This window comes from Pelobates fuscus, chromosome 6, assembly GCF_036172605.1.
Source record: "Pelobates fuscus isolate aPelFus1 chromosome 6, aPelFus1.pri, whole genome shotgun sequence".
Classification (NCBI taxonomy): Eukaryota; Metazoa; Chordata; class Amphibia; order Anura; family Pelobatidae; genus Pelobates; species Pelobates fuscus.
In genome coordinates this window covers 170804664-170816704 of record NC_086322.1, presented here as the reverse complement: position 1 = coordinate 170816704, position 12041 = coordinate 170804664, and the positions used below count along the sequence as shown (strand labels likewise).

Below are 12041 nucleotides of genomic sequence, written 5' to 3'. Positions count from 1 at the left end.
TGTCCAATGACCTATACACACGCACTAGAGACTCATTAGACAGCAAATACCTATACAACCACACCCCGAGCCCAGGCGCACAACCGAAGGCACCGAGTAACACACACACGCACACACACGCACACGGTCAACCCACCCTGCCCCCTAGATCCCGCCCGGATGATGCCGACGCCGAGATCCGGCGGCTTCGCCAAAGAGGACCTATACATAGTCTCTTATAATGTCCGCGGCCTGAATGTCAGAGAGAAACGCTCAAGACTACTACGGGACCTGAAACACTACAGAGCATCGATAGCATTCCTCCAGGAAACACACTTCCAAGAAGGAAGAGCACCAGCCTTAAGAGACCGCAACTTCCCAACAGGTTATTTCAGCCACAACCCGAACAGACGCTCACAGGGAGTCTGCATCCTCTTCTCCCGACGAATCCCATACGAGGAACACACCACTGTGAGATGCAAGCAGGGTAGATACATCTTCACGAAAGGCACAATTTTAGACCAAACGTATACGTTCGCTAATGTATACGCCCCGAATACGAAACAATATCACTTCCTACGCAATACATTGAATACGTTGATGAAATTCGCGGAAGGCACCCTGATCATAGGTGGGGATCTCAACTTAGCACTACATCAAGACCAAGACTCCTCATCCTTGCAGGGAAACATACCACACAACAGACATGCCAACACACTCCGCCTCCTACATCACCACCAGCTGGCGGATTGCTGGCGAGCATTGCACCCGTCCGCCCGGAACTATACGTTTTACTCCACAACCCACTCGACCTACACAAGACTGGACTATTTCCTGGTACCTCACCGCAACCTAATCCTGCTCAACACCGCGGAAATCTTACCGATGACTTGGTCGGACCACAGTCCAATCCGCATACAACTAAAATCACCACTCCACAAACCCAGACAAATGTCGTGGCGATTGAATGAATCAATACTGTCAGACATCGCGATCGTAGACCAGATCCGACAACACGTCCAGGAGTACTTCGAAGACAACGAAACCGATGACGTTACCCCACTGACATGTTGGGAAGCACACAAAACAGTCATTCGAGGCAGACTCATCGGGATATGTGCGACACGCAAGAAAAGGGCGATACAGGCGATACAAGAACTCAGCACAGAAATCGGGACACTGGAGGCCAGACACAAACGCACCCTGGACGCGACAATCTACGGGGAACTGTTATCCAAACGAAACCAACTCACCGCACACCTGAACCGCGCAATCCAACGCTCATACCAACACTACAAACATATGATACACGAACACGGTGACAAATGCGGGAGACTGTTAGCAAACCTCCTGAAGCAACGCAGGAACCACCTATACATCCCGAAGATCAAAGACGCACAACAACAACTCCACCACCTACCGGAACGGATTTCAGCTGCATTCCATGCGTACTATCAAGATTTATACTGTCTCCGCCCCACCCCCCCGGAGCTACCGAGGCCCCAGAAACTAGAGGCCATCCGCAGATACTTGGACACGGCGGATATACCGGGAGTAAATGAGGTGGACCAGGAAGCACTGGAGACCCCCATAACCCAAGAGGAATTAGCGCACGCCATAAAAAAAGCAAAAACTGGCAGAGCACCGGGACCAGACGGCCTACCCCTCCAATATTACAAAACCTTTGCAGGGGACCTAACGCCAAAGCTCTTGGCAGCACTGAACTCGATCCAAGCTGGGGCCACGCCAACGACCCAATTCACCTCGGCGAACATCACCCTTCTCCCAAAGGAGGACAAGGACCGGACACTATGCCCGAGCTACCGCCCGATTTCTGTGCTGAATACGGACCTCAAACTTCTGGCGAGTATACTGGCAATGCGCCTGGCACCGCTACTACCAGCCGTAATTCACCCGGATCAAACGGGTTTCATACCAGGCAGGGAGGTGAGGGACAACACCATCAGAGCCCTGAACCTCATAGCGCACGCGAAAACGCAGAGGACCCCAACCCTACTCCTGTCCACTGACGCTGAGAAAGCGTTCGACAGGGTGGACTGGGACCTGATGTTTGAAACACTCCGCTTCCTCGGCATTGGGCCAAATTATATGACCTGGGTACAGACGCTATACACCGACCCAACGGCGCGTATTCGAATCAATGGCGCACTGACGGACCCGTTTCAGATCCACAACGGAACCAGGCAGGGTTGCCCGCTCTCGCCCATACTCTTTGCACTGACTCTGGAGCCCTTCCTAAGCAGGATTAGACACAACGCAGACATCCGGGGACTGACAGTCGGTACCGTACACCACAAAACTCTGGCCTACGCGGATGACATGCTATTCGTGGTCACAGACCCGGAACTATCCCTACGAGCAATACAGGCAGAATTCGACCTATATAGCAGCATCTCGAACCTCAGAATCAATTACACGAAATCGGAGATATTAAATTTGACCGCCAGCCAAACGCTTAAGCGCATGATTCAGGGACAACACTCATATCGCTGGTGTGACCAACGCATGAAATACCTGGGGATATGGCTTACACCCAACCCAACGGATCTGTACACCCATAATTATCTCCCGATACTGAGAAAGGCGACGGAGGAACTGCAGAGATGGGGTTCATACTACATATCCTGGCTGGGCAGAGTGAACGCGGTGAAAATGACGCTACTACCGAAACTACTCTTCATATTCCAAACAGTGCCGATCAAGGTTCCACAAACGTTTTTCTCTGCGCTCAAGACGGAGATCCGCTCCTTTATCTGGAAGGGTAAATCCCCACGCATAGCACACACCCAACTGATCTTGCCCAAGCTTAAAGGGGGCCTGGCTCTCCCAGACTTCGAAAAGTACTACCACGCGGCGCACATCACCAGGGTCATCAGCTGGTCGGTGGCCAGCGGCACCAAACAGTGGACGCGACTAGAAGCGGATATCACCAGATGTGACCTCAGAACCCTACCATGGATCACCAAGACGGCATATAGGAACAAACACATCACCAACCCATTCGTGGCAGCAACCATGCAAGTATGGCATGGGCAGGGCACAAAACAATATCTGACTACAGACCCGGGCCCACTCCTACCCCTGAAAGGCAACCCGGATTTCCCGGCCGGAGACTACGGCCCAGCACCAGGCCCAGTAGGAAACAACGCGATACCGCGCATAAAGGATGTTCTCCACCGACCATTCGGCATCCGGACACTGGGAGAACTATACCCGGACAGGCCGCACACATTCGCTCACGCCCTAGCGAAAACGCAAATTGCTCAATATGCCAGATCCATTCCGCAAAAGCCCTCCCTTTTGAGAGACTTAACACAATTTGAACTTCTCTGCACGCAGGACAAGGACCCACCACGAGCCATCTCACAAATCTACACTTTCTTAACCACGAGCAGATACTTGCTCGCACCACCATGCATCAGAAAATGGGAGGAGGACCTCGAAGAAATTATGACGGATGCGGACTGGAACAAGAGCATCACCCTGATACAGAAGACGCCGAGCTCGGCACGATGCCAAGAAAACTCGTACAAGATCTTTACCAGATGGTACCTGACACCGACGGCACTCCACGCCAGGAACCCAGAACTCCAAGACATATGCTGGCGATGCGGGGAAGAAGCAGGTACGTTTATCCACATCTGGTGGTCGTGCACCCGTATCAGACCGTTCTGGGAAAGAATTCGGACAATAATACACGAGGTCACGGAAGAACTCCTGCCACAGTCCCCAGCTGCCTTCCTCCTGCACCACACCACCATGGCAGCGCACACATACAAGAGATCAATTATCCCCCGACTCCTGAATGCCGCTAAGATGACCATCCCCATCTTCTGGAAACAGACCACCACGCCCCCACTATCGAGATGGATTGAGGAGGTGGAGGCCACAAGGTCATTTGAGGACATGAAAGCTGAAACACCGAACCTCAGGGACCGCCACACCACACGCTGGTTCCATTGGACAAGACTAACCACGTCAGACTCCCTCAGACGCCATTTAACCACACCATAACGGGTGGCAGAAGGAAGAGAACTGGAGAAACACAAGAGGCGGACGGACGACGGCGCGACGCAGCAGGCCGGGCGGGGGACAGGGGGAGGGCCATGGAACACCAGACACGCCATACCCAGCCCCACGCACAGGCGCCACCTCGCCACAGCAGACCGAGGCAGCCACGACACCCACAGTCACGACGACGCCCTCACACCACACTCAGAACATCTTGCCAGACCACATCTGCATATAGGGCTGACTAGACGTATAACCCCCACGCAGGTGGGAAACAGATGTCACACCACACAGGACCACACACTTAGTCCACCGCCGCACCAAGCCCAACATTGGGACACACAGGACACAAGTCGACCACGACAAAAGGGACACGACGGGGTAAGGAAAATACAAGGGCTTAAGACACCAAAAGTGCCAGACAAACCACTCAGGAGACCACACGACCAGACAAGCAAGACACATCCACGCAGACACGAAAGACCACTAACCACACACGCTCAGACTACACCAACAGATCAACCCACATCACCAGACACCAACAGGGGCCGCATCTGCGACGCCACACACGACAGAGGAAACACTATATTCCGGCACTAGACCATAGCGGATTAGACAACAGATATACGCGACACAGAACTATGAGGATAGACATCCCACCCAGAGAGAGCAGGGAGACATAGCCGACACAGAAATGAATGAAAACCATACAACGTACACCACACATGAGACGCACACGCAACGGAGAATACAACACAAATGATCAAACACACACGTACTCCACCATAGGGATACCACGAAGTACGGCGACAATGGGGGCTAACACACCCCGACAGATATGTTCCCACACGCAACATACAGAGGGACTGCACCCGACACTACTATAGGTACGGACGTGCACAGGGAAACACCCTGAGGGTCGCTACAGACCAGACCACACACCATTATGCCCCTTGCCAGCAACACTTAACCGATATACCTCTCCTCAGGAAGTATACCCTAACGCAAAGCCTATTTAGGAGCTGATACACAACACACACCTGGAACGCGCGACGACCGTATGACACGAACTGGATACCTGACATAGGCTACTCCTATGACGGTTAAGACGCAAAACAAAAGTTGATGTAGTAACCAATAAATAGTTCTGCTTCTAAGTGCCGATACATGATAGATCTGCCCTAAGATATCAGCTTACACTTTAACGGCCCACCAGCACTCCACAGATATACGTTTGTACATGCTATAATGCTAACTGATGCACACTATAAAATGGATTTGAAAGGTCTCTGCGCAGGCCACAACCGACAAATCCGCTCAAGCGAATTTTACCGGACCGTTAATGGGACACCGGCCCGCCCTACACACACCACGTTTGCAATGTAATGTTCAATACAATGTATATTAAAATGTTACGTTAAAAGGACCTCTACGCAGGCAACCGAATGTTTATACTGTTCTCAACCAAGGCTTAAACCCCTGCGTGGGCAATCTCTAGCTCTATTATTTCACAAATCTGTTCGATACATGTACCTATAATGTGTACACAGTTAATAGTTCAATAGTTTTGTAACGCGCTCCCTTTATTATACTAGCTCATTACAGCATGTTCTTGTTTTTGATGTCCAACTCCGCAAAGCTTATGTAAACTCAATATTTGTGAATACTTGCCTACAATGACTCATACGCCTCTGCGTAGGCGATTACGTGATATTCAGACAAATCCGCAATATGCTTGCCCCATGTTAACTGAAACCTTAACATGCACGCCTCTGCGTAGGCGACTACCCGCTTCAACCGTATTATACTTGAAACCCGCATTTATATTGTGAAAACAATAAAAATATTTAAAACAAAAAATAAACAATACTTTTAGTTAGCTATTGAGTTGTGCAAAAACAATTCTAATGATGGAGAACCAGAAGTTCTTCAGCAGGAGCTTCAATTCGCTCTACTGACTGCAGTGCTTAGCTCAGATAGAGAGCTTCTGTCTCTCCATCGTCAGTAGTGTATGCAGAGAGTGGCCTCTGGTGGACACCAGGTAAGATGTCAAACCCTTCTAAAACAGTTTGGCCACTTACAGTGTTGGGGTGGCAGGGCACTTCTGGCATTGTGACCACTACAGTGATCTGTAGTGGTTATGGTGCTTGGAGTATTTTATTAAGTGATGTGTAAACTTCTAGGAGCATTTGAGTGGAACTTAGGGATACACTTCTTATGTATGGGTTTATGGGATAAGAGTTTTATCCTGCTGTGGGAGGGTTCTACCACAGCCTGATGCGACACTAAACGGGTAGCCAGGTTATATATGTAAAATGCCAGCCATGGTATGGCATAGAATGGTTTACACAGCAGTTCTAATCAAGCAAGGAATAACTAGTTGTCCCATAAACCTCTGCTATGGTGTGACTACTGTTTATGTGTTTATGTGTTAAGTGATGAGTGGAACTGTTATAGGGGATAAATTATGTATCCATAAAATCCTACTGTGCAGCAGTTTATGTCTGGTATGGAAGAAATCTACCTGTAAGCAGGGCCGCCCTTACCATTTGCAGGGCACTGGGCAAGAAAAACTTGCAACATCAATCACTGATGCTCACAGATGTAATTAGCCACATTGACATATTCTGGTATTTAACTAGTCACTTGCACATGCCCACAACCTTATTAGCAACATATTCACACACACATTAATCACAAGAATGCATACATAGACCCATGTTAACATGCATAAATAGATAGCAATTAATATGCAGACACAAACTAACATTCAAACTCACACATAAACATGCTTACACAGACATACAAACACAAACTCACACTGGAATACATACATAGACTCACATACTAATACTTAGACACACACTGACAATTAGACACATGCTAACAATCATACACAGATTGCTGCCACTCATACACAGACTTACACACTGTAATCTCCTTCCTTCTCCTGCATAGGAAGAAGGAACAGGGTTGTCAGGGTCCAGGCTGCTCTCCAACAGATCTCGGGTATCACAGCACCCACTTCCTTCGATCAACTTATTAGCACTTTAGGGGCTTAAAGGGATCCTATAGTGCCAGGAAAACAAAGCCATTTCCTGGTACCATAAGTTTCCTAGGTCCCTCCCTCCGTCACTTCGTTACTCCTTCCCCTCTCTCCCGCGGGGCTGAAAGGGTCAAAACCCCTTCAGCCACTTACCTGAATCCAGCGGTGATGTCCCCCAGCGCTGGGTCAGACTCCGCCCACGCTCCTCAAGGGAATCCTAATGCGCATGCATGGCAATTATTCACTGCTTTCCTATGGGGAAAAAATTTGACGCTGGAGGTCCTTCTGCAGAGCATGAGGATGTCCAGCGTCCGATAACGGACCGAAAGTCCATTTCTATTCCGGAAGCGCCCCAGTGGCTGTCTGGTAGACAGACACTGAGTGCAGACCTAGAGCTGCAATGTAAACATTGCAATTCTCTGGAACTGCAATGTTTTACATTGCGTCACGAAGTGCAAAAGGGACACAGCACCCAGACCTCTTCAATTAACTGAAGTGGTTTGGGTGCCTACAGTGTCCCTTTAATGAGTGTGAGAGCTTTGTAGCTCCCTCATAGCATTCTGAGCATGCTGCCTAAAGCCTAGGAACCCTGTGGGATCCCAAAACAATTATGGCCCTCACCCCCGCAAGGCTTCTGGACGCAGGGCTGGAACTTGCCCCACTCAAAAGCAGCTTTGTCCGCAAGTTTATCCCTTGTTATAAAATCCAGCTCAAAGGTTCAAGGCTTTATATCAAATAACAAAGTACCATATTTGCATTGGAGAATATTACTACTGTATTTAAAAGTCATCCACCTTTTTCTGCTTGGATGCAGTATTGTTTTTTTTACTGGTTTGGTTTTTATTTTGATCTGTTTTTTTCCCAGCTGCAAATCAGAAGGACCCTTTAACCCTTACTGTTAAAGTAAAAGAAGAGCCTATTCACGAAGAAGCTACAAGCTCCCTGTCTCCACAGTCTGGATATAACTTTAAACAGGAACCTGAGGCACAACTCTCCAGCACCCCCGATGGAGAATACAAATCAACGGAGACGCAGCCTAGTCTACTTACACAGGATATTTCTGTCAAAGCAGCATCTGAGCTTCTAATGAAACTTTCAGGTAAGTGACTGTAGACTATGAAAGCTCAACTGAATTGCACAATATATAGGATCCCTCATTATTTCTTTACTTTACCATTTACACTGACATATTAAAAACAAACCATGTTTAGAGGTAGCCGTTAGGTCTCTTAAAGTTTTGCAGCGCTTATATTGAATAAGTAATCTGTTCAGCTGCTGATCTCTCTTTTTTTTATACAGTAACATGGTGTGTTATAGGTACTATTATTATTATGTTATTATTTATATAACGCCGACAAATTCTGCAGCGCTTTACAGTGGGTGGACGAACAAACTTGCAGTTGTAACCAGACAAGTTGGACATACAGGAACACAGGGGTTGAGGGCCCTGCTCAATGAGCTTACATGCTAGAGGGAGTGGGGTAAAGTGACACAAAAGCTAAGGATAGTATTAGACTAATGACAGTTGGGAATCAACTCCTCAGTCGGGAGCTAATAACAGTTTAATTGATACGCTTTTATGAAGAAGTGGATTTTTAATGATTTTTTTGAAGGAGTGGAGACTGGGTGAGCATCTAACGGAGGAGGGAACTGAGTTCCCCAGGAATGGTGCAGCCCTCAAGAAGTCTTGAAAGCGAGCATCAGAGGTGGGAGTACGGACAGAAGAGAGACGTAAGTCTTCAGCAGAGCGTAAGGGCCTTAACGGAACATACTTGGGTATTAGGGAGGATAGAAAGGTGGGAGCAGCATTATGTAGAGATTTAAAAGCAAGAACCAGAATTTTAAATTGAGCCCTATATCTTACAGGAAGCCAATGTAGGGACTGACAGAATGGTGAGGCGTGGGAGGTGCTGGCGGACAGGAAGATCAGCCTGGCCGTCACATTCATTGTGGACTGTAACGCGGCAAGTTGGGAGCACGTAAGACCACTGAGGAGCGGATTACAGTAGTCAAGGCGAGAAAGGACCGTGGAATGGACCAGCACCTTAGTCGCATCTGGCGTTAAGTAGGGTTGGATGCGTGCAAGGTTTTGAGATGGAAGCGGCAGGATTTGGCGATAGACTGAACATGAGGTGTGAAGGAGAGGTCAGAGTCAAAGAGAACACCTAGGAAGCGAGCCTGCATGGTGGAGCTGATGTTGGCTCCGTTGACTTGGAGGGAGACAGACACAGGAGTAGCAACACTTGAGGGAGGAAAGACCAGAATTTCAGTTTTGGTCAAGTTGAGTTTAAGGAAGTGGGCAGCCATCCAGTTAGAAATAGCAGAGAGGCAGTAAGAGACACTAGTCAAGAGGGACAGGGAGAGATCAGGAGAGGACAGGTAGATTTGCGTGTCATCTGCATAGAAATGATATTGGAAGCCAAAGGAGCTAATGAGTTTACCAAGGAGGCAGTATAGATAGAGAACAGTAGGGGACCAAGGACTAAACCTTGGGGAACACCAACAGAGAGGAGTTGGGGAGAAGAAGCAGAGCAAGAGAAAGAAACACTGAAAGAGCGCTGAGAGAGGTAGGAGGAGCACCAGGAGAGAGCAATATCTTGTAGACCGATATTACGTAGGATGAATAGAAGCTGTTGATGATCAGCAGTGTCAGAAGCTGCAGAAAGATCAAGGATAATTAGGATAGAGTAGTAACCATGAGATTTAGCAGCGAGTAGATCATTGGATACTTTGGTCAGTGCCGTTTTTTCCACAGAGTGCTTAGCGCGGAAACCAGACTGAAGCGGGTCTAGACTTGAGGAAGTCTGTCAATCTCGCATTCACAACTCTTTCAAGGATCTTGGACGCAAAAGGCAGTAGCGAGATAGGACAGTAGTTGGACAGGGAGTTGGGGTCAAGGTTGGGCTTCTTTAGAATTGGGGTTACACTTGCATGTTGGAAGGGCGATGGAAATATGCCAGAGGAGAGAGAGAATGAGAATTTTTGTGAGAGGTAGAGAAAGAAAAGAAGACAGAGTACGGATGAGATGCCAGGGAATCGGATCTAGGGAGCAGGTGGTGGGGCAGGAGGACTGGAGCAGAGCAGAAACCTCTTCCGCTATAGCGGGTGAGAATGAACATAGAACAGTAGAGGGAGTGAGGTTAGGGGAAGTATTGTAAGGGGAAGAAGAAATATGAGAGATCTATTCCCTGACTGTAGAGATCTTGTCAGTGAAGTGAGTTGCAAAGTCTCAGGCGGTCAAGTTAATAGGTGGAGGAGGAACAATAGGGCGAAGAAGAGAGTAAAATTTGTGAAAGAGTTGTTTGGGTTCGCGAGAGAGTGTGGTTATTAGGTTATTGAAGTAATTTACTTTTGCCGAGGATAGAGCCAAGCTGTATGAGCGCAGCATAAATTTATAGTGGATAAAGTCAGACGCACAGTGAGACTTTCTCCAACAGCGTTCAGCAGTTCTGGAGCATTTTTGGAGGTATCGAGCCAGCTTGGTGTGCCATGGTTGTTGTTGGGGGCGCTTGCTGCATTTAAATGTAGGAGGTGCCTTGATGTCTAGTTGAGAAAGGAGGGTGAAATTGTATAAGGAGGTTGCAGAGCTAGGACAGGTGAGGTTTGAGATAGGTAAAAGGAGAGTTGGAGATTAGTGGAGAAATGCTCTAGGTCAAGACATTGGAAGTTTCTGTGAGATTGATGTTCAGATGGTGGTGTCAATTGGGCCTTGGGTATGCCGATGTCAAAAGTCAGCAGATGGTGGTCAGATAGAGGAATAGGAATATTGGAGAGATTAGAGGCGGTACAGAGATTGGTGAAGGCGAGATCAAGAGTATTTCCCGCTGTATGGGTTGCTAACCTGGACCATTGTGTAAGGCCAAAGGTGGAGGTTACAGAGAACAGACAAGAGGCATCAGTGCAGTTAGGGTTGTTGATTGCGATATTGAAATCCCCAAGTATAAGGAAAGGAGTTCTAGATAAGAGGAAGTGGAGGGGGGAGGGGGGCTCTATACACTACTGGCTATATACACAGCGGTTCCTCTCATCCTATGTGATCGCCATGTGGTTTCATTCTAAACATCATGAAAGGAGTATAGAGCCCAACACTATAAATTGATACCATGATTTTTATAGATGTGCTGCTGTAGATATAGATGTAAGTTTCAATATAGACCAGTACATATAGTTTTTACAGCCAATACAATACGGAAAAGAAAACCATAAAACAAGCTAAATATGCTTAATGGTATAGAACACAAAAAGCAAGTGTGGAACAGCGCTACAATAACTGATCACAAGGGGGCTGCATACCTGAATAGGAAGGTAACCCTCAAAACCTTAAAGGATAAATCGAACAAACAGAACAAAGGATACAGGTAGCATCAAAATAAATACACTATTGTGGTAAGTAATAAAAAAAAAGGTACCAAGTAAAAGATAAAAAATTCCTTTTGAGGTTTTAAAAGTCTTTAAATGTTGAATAAGATGTCTCCGGAGTGGTTTCACACATCAATGGCATATGCAAAAGAGAAAATAGGAGACCAATAGTGCAGTATTGTAAGTCAATGGACTATAGACAACATATAACCAAAAATTGACAACTCATGTTTTTCAGAGCTATAACCAGCTCTCGGTAAAACAGCTTACAGTGGTATTTCAACTGCCCACTTGTAGGATATCCCTCAGACGGTAGTTGTAGTGTAGTTTATTTGCAATTAAAGAAAAAGAAGGCCCATAGTGCTCTCCATATTTGCAAATATGTAATCGTAAAATGAAATGTACTTACAATTTTGAGAGCAGACAAACCGCTCTATGGTAACAGCGTGGGTGGAAAAATCCCCACCTAGGATACTTTTGAGGATGGACCTGATGTGTATAGGAAATAGGTTGCGCCAGGTACAAAGAAAATAAAAAATAAAAGTATAAAAGACTGCCCCAAAGTAAATAGGAAGTCTAAAAATCATACTTTTTTTTTAAACAAATGATGGTAAAATCACAACGC

General features: G+C 47.2%; 1 protein-coding gene across 1 annotated transcript in view; it reads left to right on the top strand.

Annotated features, from left to right (window-relative positions):
• Positions 1 to 12041, top strand: part of ZNF827 (zinc finger protein 827) — a 307211-nt gene that overhangs the window by 171539 nt on the left and 123631 nt on the right. The window contains exon 5 of the mRNA XM_063458482.1: positions 7923 to 8156. Within this exon, the coding sequence (XP_063314552.1) occupies positions 7923 to 8156 (234 nt within the window). The remainder of the gene's footprint in view (positions 1 to 7922; positions 8157 to 12041) is intronic.